Source organism: Vigna unguiculata, chromosome 9, assembly GCF_004118075.2.
Source record: "Vigna unguiculata cultivar IT97K-499-35 chromosome 9, ASM411807v1, whole genome shotgun sequence".
Taxonomy (NCBI): Eukaryota; Viridiplantae; Streptophyta; class Magnoliopsida; order Fabales; family Fabaceae; genus Vigna; species Vigna unguiculata.
Genome location: NC_040287.1, coordinates 22,339,510 through 22,356,039, shown reverse-complemented (window position 1 = coordinate 22,356,039; position 16,530 = coordinate 22,339,510). Strand labels below are relative to the sequence as shown.

At 37.6% G+C, this 16,530-nt stretch overlaps 1 protein-coding gene across 1 annotated transcript; it reads left to right on the top strand.

Annotated features, from left to right (window-relative positions):
- The first annotated feature begins 12,469 nt into the window (after positions 1-12,469).
- On the top strand, positions 12,470-15,600 carry LOC114164808 (ubiquitin-conjugating enzyme E2 27). Its single transcript, XM_028049577.1, is given in 9 exon segments — positions 12,470-12,790; positions 12,901-13,085; positions 13,233-13,281; positions 14,425-14,513; positions 14,516-14,536; positions 14,539-14,582; positions 14,755-14,815; positions 14,818-14,843; positions 15,247-15,600. Coding segments are annotated over 8 exon segments (570 nt in total). The 5' UTR covers positions 12,470-12,790; positions 12,901-12,907; the 3' UTR covers positions 15,349-15,600.
- Positions 15,601-16,530: the final 930 nt, after the last annotated feature.

Sequence of the window (16,530 nt, the reverse complement as noted above, 5' to 3'; positions counted from 1 at the left end):
AGGAGATTTGATGGTATTCATGTTGATCAAGGCTAGAACGTGTGCTCTCCACATAGTTACATCCTTAAGAAAGTGTATTTGAAGTTTGTAATTCATATTGTAGACCTTGTAGCATTAATTAGATGTATTTGGTCTTTGTTATGTTTTTTAATCTGTTGAATGGTTTTTCAACCGGTTAAAATGTGTCTTTTAATCTGTTGAATGGTTTTTCAAAAGGCTAAAAGGTTGGCTACAGTATTCTTAAACTGCAACAAATTTAATCAATTGATTTATTTTTTAATCGACTAATTTCACTTAAGTCAAGTGAAATCAACTGATTGATTTGAAATCAACCTATTGAATTTCGTAACAGTTTGACTATAAAGGTTGTGATTTTCGAAAGAGACTTATTCATATCATTTTTTAGCTAAAAATTGTTCATGAAACTCGTGGAAACTCTCACCTTCGTGATCATACAGTTTGCGGCAGTTGAAGATTGATCTTGGATCAATTCTTGGAGCATTTGGCTTGGTTTGAAGCTTGGAGAAAGTGGTTTGTGGTAGGCCGGGTTGTGCTAGCACTAAGGTTTGATCTTTCTCAAGCTTTGTGTGTGTGCCTGGTGGTTTTCCAGGTCTGCAAGAGTGTTCTTGTTGTGCTGGTGTGACTCTTGTGTGATTCAAGAGTCTTTTGTACGAGTTTTGCATATTTTGAAAGTGTAAGGATGGATACTTTGTAAATCTTTGAAATAGTGCAAAGTCAAGCTCAGGTTGCCTTGACAAACTAGATGTAGCTCAGGTTTGAGTGAACCAGTATAAAAATCTCATGGTCTCTTCTCTACTCTAACCTCTCCCTCTTGTATATTCATTTTAAAGTTTAAAGAACTTGTGTTTTAATCATCTTTTTCATGTTCTTGCAAGTTTTCGTAACATCTGCAGCATTGAGCATGTTTGCATAATCATTTAGAACCTGTCTTGATCATTCTTGTGCATTGTTCCTGGTTTAAAACTCGAATCTACATTTCTGCATTTTCCCAGTATTTCAGTCGACTGTTTTTCTATTGACCGATTGAAAGTATACAGTTCAGTAGTGTTTGCATCCTAACTTGGTGATCTAATTGATTCAATTAAAGGTGGTTTTTAGCTTTCAAAGATAGCCTAAATTTTTAACTAGCCAATTCAACCCCCCTTCTTGGCATTTCAACCATTTCAAAACTAACACAACACACAATCTTAGACAACCAAACAATATACAAACCAGGAAGAACACATACCATTGCCCCAAATATCGCACGAGTAATAAAATAGTAATAATGATAACAATAAAAAAACAACAATAATGATAGTAATAATAATAATAATAATAATAAAACAAAACAATAATAATAATAATAATAATAAAATAAAATAAAATGAAACAATAATAATAAAATAATTATAAGCCCCTTTATTTTTTGTCCTAAAACGTTCGACCTGGCCTTGCTAAAGGGCCTAAGTCAGCCCATATGTTACCTTTTTCAGTTGCCCTTTCACCTCCAATTTTCTGTCTCTCACATAGCTGAACCATTTGCTCACCTTCATCTTCTTTCAGAAGTTGTGCTACGGTAATAACAAGTTCTCTTCTGTGCAAGAAAAGACATCCATTAATCAAAAGGATAATCCTTCTTGAATCAATCCATCATCTTCTTCTCTTGAGCTTTGTGAAAGGAACCTTCACGTCTAGTGGGGATTTCACTTAGATTCTTAATCAACTCACACCATATTCAATAATCTTAAAAAGGAACAAGATAAAGGAGTGATTCAACTAAGTAAACTTAGGGTTTCAAAAATAACAAACACAAATGAAAGGGATGAAGATTAGTGAACTTCCTTTCTAAACATGCTTAGTCTTCTTAAGCATGTGCCTTCATCCTTTGTTGGGTCTGTTCCTGCAGAGAACAAATAAGATCAGTTAGGCACAAGTATCACCTTACCCATATCCGCTATCTCCTCAGTTGGCTTTTCCCCTTCTTACATATATCGACTTGGACCCAGGAGGGTTACCTGCAGAAGGGACTCCGAAGCTTAAGTCAGCCAAAGCTCTCAAAAGTCAAATCAGGTGATTAATGGAGTAATGAATTCGTACCTTTTGATGAAGGATTATCCTTTTTCCTTTTAGAGTTCTAAATATGGTGAAGTTGTTTAAGAAAGCTTTTTGAATATTCCCACTGGACATTAGATAGCATGCTATCTAGATGTGAAGGTTCATTTCTCAAGCTCATGAAAGTAGGAAGAGAGTTGGATTCAAGCTTAAACACACACGGCAATAACAAGTGCTCCAATCACCAAGTGCCACCTAGCTGTGCTCTATTTTCTCTTAATTACCTACAAACAAGACAAACAAGGATTAGCATATTGGTTTAAGTTATCTAATCATGGTCAAAGGTCAACTTTGGATCAAAGTCAACAAGTCAACCAAATAAGTCAACTAGAAACCAACTTAGGGAATTCAAACTAAAGTAATGCAAAACAAAGATAAAGGTTATAGAATAGAAGACTCCCCTCTAGACATTCTTCTAGTGATCCTTCTTGAGGGAGCTTCTAAGGAGGTGGTCACGCCTCATCATCCTCCCCTTCTTGGAGAGAATTCGACCACGAATTCTTAAACCCTATATCAAAGGAGAAAGGTCACAAAACATTGAATGAGTTACTTATGTTGTAGCTGGGGGTAAGTCTAACTCATAAGCATTGTTGTTAATTCTCCTAATGACTTGAAAGGGGGCATCCCTTCTAGGGAGGAGCTTAGACTTCCTTTAAGTAGGGAATCTCTCCTTTCTCAAGTGAAGCCAAACCCAATCTCCCTCTTGGAAGATGACTTCCCTTATTACCATCCTCTTGTTGTTTCTTAACTCTCCTCTCAATGGTTTCCTTGACTTGTGAATGCAAGTCTGGATGTACTTGGCTTTGGCCTCACCATCTTGGCAAGTCCATGCCTCATGAGTGGGAAGGGGAAGGAGGTCTAAGGGAGTTAGGGGATTGAACCCATACACAACCTCAAAGGGGAATGAGAAGTAGTGGAATGCACAACCCTATTGTAGGCAAACTCTATGTGGGGAAGAAGTTCCTCCCACTCTCTAATGTTTTGCACTATCATACATCTTAGCATTTGGCCTAGGGTTCTATTAACCACCTCGGTTTGGCCATCACTTTGGGGATGGCAAGTGGTGGAGAAAAGAAGCTTGGTGCCAAGTTTACCCCACAAGGTTCTCCAAAAATGGCTTAGGAACTTGGAGTCCCTATCACTTACAATGGACCTAGGTAGGCCATGTAGTCTTACCACTTCCTTGAAAAAATATTTGCAATATAAGTTGCATCATTAATATTATGGCAAGGAATGAAATGGGCCATCTTAGAGAACCTATCCACCACTACAAAATGGAATCCCTACCTTTTTGGTCCTTGGGAGGCCTAAGACAAAATCCATAAATATGTCAACCCAAGGCTTGGAAGGGATAGGCAAGGGAGTGTAAAGACCATGGGGTTGGACTCTAGACTTGGCTTTCATGCATGCTATGCAACTTTTACAATGCCTATCTACATGCTTCCTCATGTGAGGCCAATAAAAGTGTTCCTTCAAGACTTCCAAAGTCTTGTTTGGCCCAAAATGCCTCATTAATCCTCCCTCATGTGCCTCTCTAATGAGTGAGGCTCTTAAGGAACCTTGGGGAATGCAAAGTCTCTTACCTTGAAAAGATATTGATTGAGAAGGTAAAAGTCTTTGTAAGCCGCTTGGTGGCACTCACTAAGAATGGAGGAGAAATCAACATTCCTTGGATACAATTCCTTAATATGATCAAAACTAAGAAATTTAGTTTCAAAATTGAAAGGAGGGAATGCCTTCTTGAAAGTGCATCTGCCACAATGTTAGCCTTTCCTTGCTTATGTTTGATCACATATGGGAATTGCTCTAAGAACTCTACCCACCTAGCATGTCTCTTGTTTAACTTGCCTTGGCTTTTCAAAAATTTGAGTGACTCATGGTCACTATGCATCACAAACTCCTTTGAAAAAAGATAGTGTTGCCAAGTTTGCAAAGTTCTCACAAGAGAATAAAGCTCTTTATCATAGGTGGAGTAGTTGATGTGACTCCCCTTGAGTTTCTCACTAAAATAGGCTATGGGGTGCCCTTCTTGGAGAAGCACGACCCCAATGCCTACATTGGATGCATCACACTCAATTTCAAAAGTTTTGGAGAAGTTAGGGAGGGCTAAGAGTGGTGCATTGATCAATTTTTGTTTTAAAGTTTCAAAAGCCTTTTCTTGATCTTTGCCCCACTAATAGACCACACCTTTCTTGACCAATTCATTGAGAGGGGCGGCTATGGTGCTAAAGTTTAGCACAAACCTCCTATAAAAACTAGCCAACCCATGGACAGACCTAAGCTCACTTACATTCTTTGAGGGAGGCCAATCCTTGATAGCCATCACTTTTCTTGGTCCACATGGACCCCATGTTGATTTATTTGAAACCTAGGAGATCACATGATCCATCCCAAACACACATTTCTCCATGTTAGCATACAAGGATGCCTTCCTTAAGGTCTCTACACACTCCTTAAATGATGCAAGTGGTCATCTGAGACATACTATAAATGAGAATGTTATCAAAGTACACCACAAAAAACTTCCCTAAGAACTCTTTAAGAACATGGTGCATGAGTCTCATGAATGTACTAGGTGCATTGGTCAAGCCAAAAGGCATGACTAACCACTCATATATCCAAACTTAGTCTTGAAAGAGGTTTTCCATTCATCACCTTCTTTGATTCTAATTTGATTGTACCCACTCTTCAATCTATTTTGGAAAATATGGTTGCACCATGTAACTCATCAATCAATCATCTAATATAGGAATAGGATGCCTATACTTGATGGTTATGTTGTTGATAGCCCTACAATCTATGCACATTCTCCATGTTCCATCCTTTTGGGACAAGAATCACAAGCATTGCACAAGACTCATGCTATGTTGCACCCACCCCTTTTCTAACAACTCATTCACTTGTTTTGAATTTCCTTAGCCTCCTCGGGACTAGTCCTATAGGCTGGCCTATTAGGCAAAGATGAGCCTTGTATGAAATCAATTTGGTGTTCATACCTCTTAGGGGTGGAAGACCCCTTTGGAGGTTCTTGAAAAACATCTTGAACTCATCTAAGACTAATGACAAGTCTAAGGGACATCTAGAGTGAGGGTTTTGGAAGGAGGGGAAGATTCACTAGGATAAGCTAGGAAGATGGGTTTTGGGCAAGCATTACCTTTTTCACCCCTTTGAAGGTGATCATGCTCTTCTTGGACTCATTGTCATGCCCTTGCGCCTTCTTTTGCGCATTCTCTTCTTTTCTTTTCTTTATCATTTGCAATTGGTCCTCATTGACTTCTCTTGGTGAAAGAGGTAGTAATGTGATCTTTTTGCCTTGGAAGCTAAAGGTAAATTTTTGGCATGGCCATCATGAAAAGCTTTCCTATCAAATTGCCATGGCCTTCCTAATAAATGTAGGTTGCTTCCATGGGCACTAAGTCACATAATACCTCATCTTTGTAGTTTCCAATGGAGAAGTTAATAAGGACTTGTTTGTCCACTTTAATCTCACCTTCCTCACTAAGCCAAGAAAGCTATAGGGTTGGCATGAGGGATGGTTTTCAGCCAAGCTTGTCCACAACCCTTGTGCTAGCCACATTAACACAACTTCCACTATCAATTATGAGGGACCAAGTTTTGTTGTTGATTGGCACCTTGAGTGAAAAATATTTCTCTTTGGTTTTCAAATTCTTTAGCACTTGGCCTAGCATGCGCCTAACCACCAACAAACCTCCTTCATTAGGTTTGATTTCATCCCACTTGAAGATTGGGAAGAAGTGTGGGAGGAAGAACTTTTAGGGGAGGGGGGAGAAGAATGTTCACTTTCAACCTCTCCTTTAGGTTCAAGATCATGTTCCTCTTTGTTGGGCAATTTGAAGCAATGTGACACCCAAACACTTAAAACATTTGATGGAACTAGTTCTTGAACTTTGAGAAGAGTTTGCACTTTCATGGGAGGTTCCAGACGAATTAGTCCTAGGTGGATGGTCTTTGGAAGGTGGTTTCTCATCCTTTCTTTCCTTTCCTTTCCAAGTTCTATAGTAGTATTCATTGTATGAAGTATTCCTCTTGTTTCTTTTTCAATTGACTTTCAACTTTTAAGGCCAGTGTAAAATTTTGTCAAGAGTGGATACTCATACAACTCAACTACATCTTGAACTTCTCTTCTAAGACCATTCACAAATCTAGCTACCTTTTCTTCTTCACTTTCAAATTGGAGTCCTACTTTGATAAGCATGGACTCCATCATTTTAAATATTCATTCACACACATAGACCCTTGTTGAAGCCTTTGGAGCTTCAAAAGAGTCTCCTCCTATAATAGGAAGGAACAAATCTAGCACGCATCAAAGTTTTAATGTCCATCCAAGAGGCTGTGGGTGGCTCTTACTTAATATTGTCCATACACAATTGATGCCACCATGTCATGGCATAATCTTCAAATTCTAAAACCACTAAATCTACTTGTTTTTGATCACTAACTAATGAATATTGAAGATTTGGTCCACTTTTTGCTCCCACTCTATGTAGAGGTTTGGATCATTCTCCCCTTGAACTTTGGAATCTTGATTGGTGGAGGTTGTCTTTGTGGGATTGGATTGCGCCTTCCACCACCATCATAGCCCTTTCTTCTTCTTCCATCATGGCTAGAGTCCTCGGAAGAGGACCTCCTCCTTCTCCTCTCATCTTCCCTAAGCTCAATCTTTGGATGTGTTCTTGTAGGAAGATCTCACTTTGCCTCCTATCCGTCCTTAATTGGTCAAAAGTTTCTCTCCTTACTCACTTCCATCTCACGTAAGATGTTGGCAAGGGTCATTTATTCACTTTCTTGGCCATAGGAGTCACCATGGGAGGGAATAAGGTGAGGTCGATTCCTCCTCTTCCTTCTACCTCCAAGATTGGATCCATATTCATGTTGCTTACACCAAAACTCACCAAAGCCGAGACAAAGAAGAGGTTAGCTAACAAACAATTTCAAACTCCGAGACCAAGTGTGGTCTTCTCAAGCACCCAAGTGTTTTTATCACACTCCCAAAGCACACAAGCAAGGCTAGCACTCAAAAACCTTCCACACAAGTGAAAACACCTTTAAAGAGATGAATACCTTTCAAAGCTCAAACAAGTGGCTCGCCACAACACTCTAGGAAGACAAGGAAAAGAAAATTACTAAGACAAAACAAAGATTACCTAAAGATAAGCAAGCAAAGCTCAAAAAACAAGAAAGTTTAACTTCTAAGGAAACTTGTTTTTAAAGACAAAACTTGAACAAGACTAAAACAATGAAAAGCACTTTCAAGGATTCTATGGAAAGCATTTGAACAAGCCAAGATTATACCTCAAATCATGCATACACCATGAAAGATCATAACCAAGTCAAAACATGGAACTAATTTGCCAATATCACCCAAAATCCAAGTATAAAATTTGGTAGCATAACACCTAGTAAAAATGGCCAAATGGATTCACCAAGCATTGTAAAAGCTCTCGGCCAAACTGTTTTTGGTCTTGAAAACACTTTTTCTTTTCAAAACTAGGTACTTAAAATGATGAGAAGGATGTTTTAGGGTGTCTTGAACACTTAGTTCCTTAAAATTAGGTCAAAATCAATTTCAAGGAGCATACAACAACACAAGGCATAGATCTCATGCAATAGTTCAAAAACTTAGAAACAAGAACAAGAAAACTCAAAGAAGCATATGACAAGAGACTCAAGCAAAAGTTATACACATTTAAATACTCAACATGACATACACAAAGACACAAACATGTAGCTATCATGCACTTAAAATCATGGATTTGAGGCTCAAAGACTAAGGATCAAAAGACATGTTATCCAACCACATATAGGAGCAAAAGAGTCACAAAACCGAAGCCAAAATTGCCACAACATAACCTGAAAACGTTGTTTTTCGTATTCTCGACAGCTCTGACCTTTGCTCACTCATTTGATCATAACTCTCTCCACAGAACTCCAAATGCGTTAATTATTTTTTTGTTGGAAACTAGACTCACAGAGCTTTCTTTTGATATAAAAAAAGTTACTTTTGGACCACTGAGCTAGCTGCAGTATTTTGTTCAAAAACGCCCACGTTGCTGCCAACACTATTTTTATGTGGACTATTCAAAGATAGCTACATAAGACAAGGTTAGAACATGAAAACTCCATATTCAAGGACAACCAAAGCTCTAGATACCAAATGATGAAGGATTATCTTGTTTTCTTTTAGAGTTATGAATATGGTGAAGTTTTTTAAGAAAACTTTTTGAAAATTCCCACTGGACATTAACATAGCATGCTATCTAGATGTGAAGGTTCATTTCTCAAGCTCATGAAAGGAAGAAGAGAGTTGGATTCAAGCTTAAACACACACGGCAATAACAACACTTAAAGAGCAAAATGAAAGAAGAAACAATAAAAATGGAAAGCATAAAAGATGAAGAATGGAAGAAGCACGCCACTCATAGGGGGGATCTAAGCCAACCAAGCCCTAGAGATGAGTGATGGTGCCGCAACTTGCAAGCAAGATAAGGCAAAGGTGAGTTCACTTCTAGGAAGGAGAGCTCACAAAAATTAGTGGTTGAATGCACAAAGTTTATAACAAAATGATCAACCCTTTTACAAGACAATGAGCACCCTTTAAATAGGAGTTCATAGGGGTCCTTTAGCAAATACAAAAACATGAAAAAGGATTAATTAGCAAACCCTAAACCTAATGTGAGAGTGAGTCTTTGCCAAGTGAAGTGAGATGATTGGTGGAGGCATTCCCATGAGGATTCTAGGCCAAAAGAGGAAGGAGACCAAGTGACCTTCTAAGGCGAGACAAGGTACATGTCTACTTTTGCTTTTGCTTTATGCTTTTTGCTTTCCTCTCTCTTCCACTTCATCCAAGTGCTCCAATCACCAAGTGCCACCTAGCCATGCTCTACTTTCTCTTAATTACCTACAAAACAAGACAAACAAGGATTAGCATGTTGGTTTAAGTTAATCTAATCTTGGTCAAAGGTCAACTTTGGATCAAAGTCAATAAGTCAACCAAAATAAGTCAACTAGAAACCAACTTAGGGAATTCAAACTAAAGTAATGCAAAACAAAGATAAAGGTGATGGAATAGAAGACTCCACTCTAGACATGCTTCTAGTGATCCTTCTTGAGGGAGCTTCTAAGGAGGTGGTCACGCCTTTATCACCTTTAATTCGTGGGGTCCATGTGTATTTATAGATTATTAATTATGTTTGCCCATTGCATGGGTTGGGACCTGGTTTGGGCGATAGGTGGGCCTAGGCCTTGACCTAGGCCCTTAGTCTCGACTATTGGGGGCTCACTGGATATAAGGGGGGCTTTGATTTCACTGAGTATCTTAAGGTGGTCGGCATAAACCGACTACTCCCTTTGGCGGCTTGTGCAGCTATTGCTCATATGCTGTCCTAGGCGAGTTATTCCTTTTAGCGTCTTATGTTACCGATTCAGGCCGGTTAGGCTTAGGTCAGCCCAGGCCGTTACTTGAAGGATTTTGCGTGTAGGTATGGTGATCGTTTATTATTATTATTACTTGGTTAAATTGGCTCGGTGTGGTATAGGGTCAATCCTTCAAGAAATGTGTGAAAGTGGGTTGATAAATATTGAAAAAGTTGGTTTGATGCCCACTTCACAAAAACAATGGCTTACACTTTGACGAAGATGATACTTGAAAAGAATTATAGAGTCAAAGTGTGTTTTTACACAAGATGTTGAGGAGTATGAAATAAGGAAATGAGGTGGGAAACAAAATTTTTGAGAGAAAAACAACTTGGAAGATTTAATGATAAAGTGAATAGAGTTTAAAGATGGGAAAACTCCCATTGAAAATTGAAACTTAATGAAAGGGATTGGTGAAGGATTGAACACCAACTCCTTAACAATGAGTTCCCTTTTTGCTTGTGAAAGGATCTTTAACTCTACCCCTTGTGATGGTTTTTCAAGCTCACTCTCTTGTTTTATTTTCTCTCTTTCCTCAAACTCTTTTATCTCATTCTCTTCTTTGACTTTCCTAGACTCTCCTCTTTAGCCTTTTCTTTCTCATCTATTTGCTTCCTCTCTTTTATCTCTTTTTCTTCTTGTTCTCTTTGAGCACAAAGCATCTCAAGCTTTTCTTTTTGTCTCTTCTTTTCAATCTCTCGAAGCTTTTAATGTTTAGCTTGCTCTCTCTTGTATTTCTCTCTTTTTCTTTGTTCACTTAAGAGCAAGTCTAAATTTTGCTTAAAATCTTTTTCTAGTCTAGAAAACTTAGCAATGTTTTGGATGAGTGCATCCCCAATGTCAATGAAGTCTTCCATTCTAGCTTGTTGCTCTTTAGTGATCCTAAATGAAGGGGGAATGAAATGTTTCCACATGCATGTTTTTAATTCATAAAATGTATTGATGCATGATTTTCTCCCCTTTTTCACATTATATTGCCTTTCTTGCCACCACTCATATGCACGTCCTACAAACCTAGATGTAACATGCCTAAGAATAGCTATGTGACTATATTTACTAAACATTGGTTGCGCCAATTTCTCAGTAACCCACATTCAATCTCTAAATGATATTGGTCCTATATCTTCCCCAAAGAATGGAATGTCACTATGAATGGTATGATGCAACTCATGACTACTATGCATATCTAAAGGCACATTATTATGCCTATCTACATGCATACGGCTAGAAGAAGAAAAACTCATTTTGAAACACTTTTAGCAAAACAATTTTTTTTTCAAAAAGAAGTTGATGAATATCAAAAGAGAAAATAATGGAAAAGATTTCTAAAGATACTCCCAAGAAAGGGAGGTGAGTCACATGGACAAGCTTAGGAACCAAGCCTTTCCTAGCCAAAGATCTCAAGAATGCTTTCACAAAAAATTCTTAATAAAAATACAAATGAAAACAGATTGTGTGAAAACAATTGGACAAAGTGTGTGAATAGAGTGAAAACTTAAAGACCAAAAGAAGGTCAACTAGGTGTTAAAAGAACTTGCACTTAGATATCACAGTGACCTAAAACAGAAAGCTAAACATACAATTCACACAAAACAGAACCTGGACATTGAAAAACAAAGCATAAAAACTGAAAACATAAAGACTGAAAACTTAAAAACTGAAAACATAAACTAGACGAAAAAAATGAAAGCCTAAGTGAAGATACAAGTAGCCTTTGGAACCCCTTGAACCTCACACTAAACACGATTAAACTATTACAATTAAATGCTAAAGATGGGATTGCGCTAAAGCATTTTCCCCCCTGAGCCAAATGAACAAAAATAGCAACTAAAAGAGAAATAATACACAAAGGCCGTGATATGAAAACAACAAAACACAAAAGAAGATACATACGGGTCAGGCGGACTTGACAACTCAAAAAAGTTGGTCAAGCCTGACGACCCAAACAATCCAGGCTAGCCTGACGACCCAAACAAACCAGGCTAGCCTGACGACATAAACGGGTCAGGCGGGCCTGATGACCCAAATGGGACAACCAAAATGGGTCAGGTGGGCTCGAAGACAGAGACAGGCCGAACCGACCTAACAACCAAGCCAGATCAACGAGCCCAACGACCCAACCGACCTATTGACCCAACAAGCCTGATCAACCTGATGACCTAGTCAGGCTGGACCAGCCTGACGGGACCTAGACGAGCCTGACGGGTTCGACGACCGGTGATACTAACTACCTGACGACCTGCTAGGTCGGGGTCGGCTCATTTACAAAATTCCTAGGTGTTGCCCGATGAAACAACGGGCCTAACAACCCATATGGGTCGGACGCGCCCGACGACCTAGTGGGGCCAAGTCGGGCCAACAACCTAGATGGGTTGGGTCGGGCTGAGTCGACCAACTTGACAGCCATGACCGGCCCGTATGGGCCATCAGGCTGATCAAGTTTTTCTGGATCATCGAGCCGACCCAACCTAGCTCGTTTGGGTTTCCCGGCCGGGCTGAGTCGTCTGGTCGGCCCGACCCATTTGGGTTGTCTAGTCCGTTTTCAAATTTATCATGAACTCAAAACATAATTACGCCTAAAATAAATATTGTTAAAATGAAATTTTATCTCACAAGAAATTTAATTATTTTATCTAAACAAGAAACTGAAATATCATGTATTTTAATTTCTTTATCCAAACAAGTTATTTAGAAAATGAAAGAAATTTAATTACAAACAATTCAAATACAATGCATTTCAATTTCTCAATATTATTAGAATGTTTCGTCCAAAGCCAAGGTAAGTGTTTAAACAAGGTTACTCGACGAATTCTTTTTTACGAATTCTTTATAATTGCCTTATATCTCATGATTTATTTGGTTGGAGAATGGCTGAATAAATAATTATTTTTAATCAGATGGAAATAAAAGTTTTAGTTAGGAAATTATTTGGCGCTGTGTTGAACAGAAATTCCATGGAACTTCACGGGGCGTTCGAATCAAAGAGTTGGTTCGGTAACAAATTTCAGAGTGGCGTCGTGTTTTTTTGATAATAATAAAACTCAAAAAACAAACCAGATTGCGAGAATACGCGTCACTCAGCACCAGTCCGGCACGGCCAAAGGAAATTGTAACGAGGTTTTCCGTAACGGCTGAAAACAATATAGTATATATTAAAGAAAACAGAGAGAAAGAATATATCATTCACTCATTCCCTCGCAAGTGAAAACGCCACATAACCTTTGTTCTCTACGCTTCTTCTGTACACTTCTGCTTTTCGTTCATTTTTGTTTTCTACTATTATAAGAGGTGTTTTCTGGGTTCTCCCCGTCTGTGACTCACTATCTAGGGTTTTGTTATTGGTGTTGACAGAGTAAAGATGATAGACTTTGCGCGCGTGCAGAAGGAGCTGGTGGAATGCAGCAAGGACTCAGAGGGATCGGGCATCAAAGTGAGTCAGAAAAGCGATGATCTTGTTCAGTTAATCGGCACCATTCCGGGTCCTATTGGAACTCCCTACGATGGAGGCACTTTTCAGATTGATATCACATTGCCAGGTAGAATAAGTTCTTATTCCCTTTGCCTGTTTCTTTCATTACCCTTAATTATTTTTTCTCCCTCGCGTTAGGGTTTCATTTCCCCTCAATTGTTTGGCTCCTTCTTCGGCTTCACGTTTTTATTATGTTTCGTTGCTTTTGTTGCAGAGGGATACCCGTTTGAACCCCCCAAGATGCAGTTCAAGACCAAAGTTTGGTACGATAATGAATTGTTATTTACTGTTCTGTTTTCTTTCTTCTTTTTTTCGCAAAATTTGATCCGTAAGGAGCATGGAGTCCTTTGCCAAACTGATATTGTTAAATTTTTTGTTTTCATTTATGCAACCATCCGTGGGTATGGGAAACGGGACAAAGTGTGTTTTGGTTTAGTTTGGAAAGTTTACACTTTGTTGTTTGGGACATATTGACAATTTTAATGCAATAGAGTGATGCAGTTAAAAACCGTAGTTCAGTACGAAAATAAATTGTTATTTACTGTTCAGTTTCCTTTCTTTAAAAAATCCTTCTGTTTTGGGCTGAAATTTGATGCGTGTGAGTGGAACATGGAGTCCTTAAAGCAGCTGATATTGTTAACTCTTTTGTGTGTGTGTGTGTCTTCTGATAGTTTGTAATGTAATACAAGAATGTGCTTTGGGTTTGGATTGGAAGGTGATCTTTTTCCTAGACCTATGTGTTGTCATATATTCATGGATGACATAGATAATTGTAGTTTGGTATTTTGCCAGGGTTTTTCCTGATTCGATTTTGTCATTGATGCTGCTTGAGGTTCATTTTAACTCGCTAGAGAAGCTCAATAGGCTGATTCTCTTCATAGGATAGAGTGTGATAGTGCGACACTTTTTGTCTCTCGATCTTTTGATTCGCTGAGTTCTGTATTTCATCGTCTGTATATCAGCTTAGTTTCTGTTGTGAGTGATTCATGTTCTTATGTTAGGTAAATTGACAAGTTTAATGTGTTGGCTGCCGAAGGTCTAACACAACCCTCCTCCCTTACCTGGGCTTGGGGCCGGCTATGATACATAAACGGAGTTCTCTCATTGATTATTAAACTGACAGAATATATACCTCGTTTTTTTTGGTGTTCTCTCAAATTTGGAGAATAATAAGTTTCCCACAAGTTTTGTTGAAAACAGCAAACTCGAGGTTTCAACTAGCCCATATCAGGAGTTCTGACTTCTTCAGAAGTTTTTGATGTTTGAGTTTATTTTTTCTTTCAGCCTCTATAAAATGAGCTATTTCTTTTCTGATGCTAATATAACAATTAAGGCATTACTATCAGAAAATTGTTTTTTTGGTTGATTAATGTTTTGGATTTTATTGTCTCTATTCATCATTGAAGGCACCCTAATATCAGCAGCCAAAGTGGAGCTATTTGCCTGGACATCTTGAAAGACCAGTGGAGCCCGGCACTCACCCTGAAGACTGCACTTCTTCTGTGCAAGCACTTCTCTCTGCCCTCAGCCTGATGATCCCCAAGATGCTGTGGTGGCACAGCAAGTATGGCTCATTCTGTAGTGCAGCTGTGTCTCTACTTATGTGAAATGCTTCTTCTTGTATTCTGTGTGTGAACTGCTAAAGAACAGTAATTTGTTGAAGATTATATGCAACGTTTTAGTTTTGCTAGATAATTTTTTGTGATTGTAATTTTGTCTGTCTATGGATAATGCAGTATCTGAAAGACTATCAGACATTTGTTAGCACTGCCCGCTACTGGACTGAAAGTTTTGCCAGACATCGACTCGTGGGATTGAAGACAAGGTACTAAGTTTGCTGCCCCTTTTGATTTTTGGAATATGGATGCACATCATCGAGCGTATTTAAATGTCATGACCACTATGTGACATTGTTTTAACATTCATGCAGGACATTCTGTATTACTTTATTATGTAGATTGTTTTGGATAAATTGGTCGTTTAGTATATTGTTTTACACAAGCATATATTTTCATGTATCTAACCTCACTTTATTGTGTTCTTACTGTTTATTGACATGTATAAACCTATTTGAGAATATTGGTGTGCTTTTGACATAGATAGTGCAAAATTATGAATCTAAGCTACTTAGGTAATTATTTTCATATCCATTGTTAGTGAATCATTATGAAAATTACTTATATATGATAATTTTGTAACACATGCAGTTTCTTTTTAATTTGGTACAGGTACAGAAACTTGTCGAGATGGGATTTCCTGAAGCTCAAGTAAGGAACATTCTGGAAGCTGTTGGTGGTGATGAAAACTTGGCTCTGGAAAGGTTGCTGTAGCACCAAGTTTGAAGTATCTTCTAAAGCGTTCTGTCATGGTCAAATTTAGGTGAGATGTCGCCATAAGATGATGGAACCATATAGACAAAAAAGCTTAATTAAATAGAGTCGTATAAATCTGTACTTGACGTATCGTATAGTCCTTCTGTTTAACTTTGACTTCTTTTTTTCGTTGGAAACTTCGGTTCTCGACTACTTCTGATGATTATATCATTAATCAATTACATGCCTGTTGGCCAGTTTTTTGCATCATACACGAGTTATTTAATTACTTGGAAACAAGTCTTGTCATCGTTGGTATTTGACAATTAGATTTTTTTTTTCTTTTTAAGTGGGGCTAAGGTGAAGTACCATTGCTAATCGGAAGGTTTAATTAATCGATTACCATTACTAATCCGAAGGTTTAATTACCTGTCTGGTTATAAGTTGGTTGGAAAGTTTAAATTGGTCTTTTTTAACTTTTGGGTTTTAATTGAATTTTAATTTGCAAAAAATGTTAGACTCAATTAAATTCTTATTCCTCTAGTTTTTTTGTTTTTTTTAAATTTTTTATTGTTTCAAATTTTTTGTTGTCCATATGTTTGTGTGTGAGAGGGTCCATGTTAATGTTATGTATCATTGTCTTGTACTTAACTCAATTCCTATATATGTTTTATTTGACTTGGTACTTACTTTTTTTTCTTTTAAAAAATGGAGTAGTGTTATTATATTTTTATTTATTATTTGTATAAATGTTATATATTTTTATTTATCTTAAAATTGGTTTTTTATTAAAATATTTTTAAATTTGTTTAAACCAACCCTAATGATATTATTAGATTTTATTTAAATTAATTATTTTTAATCTTTATAAAAAAACATAGATTAATAATATATTAGTTTTAAATACTAATATGTAATACCAAGTTTTAAAGACATAATAAACACTAAATTGAGTACAACACAATAACACTAACATGTGACACTGTTCTACCAAGTGTCACATGTCACCAATAGTGCCTTGTGTCACCCTAAAAGACTTGACATGTGGGCAACAAAATTTTTTACAAAAGAATTAAAAAAAGTAAAAAAAAAAACTCGAATTGATAGGTGACACCAACAATAACACCACATGTAAGGTACTAACATAAATGATCTAATTGAGTCAGTTTTTCAAAAATTGCGACTCAATTTAAACAAAAA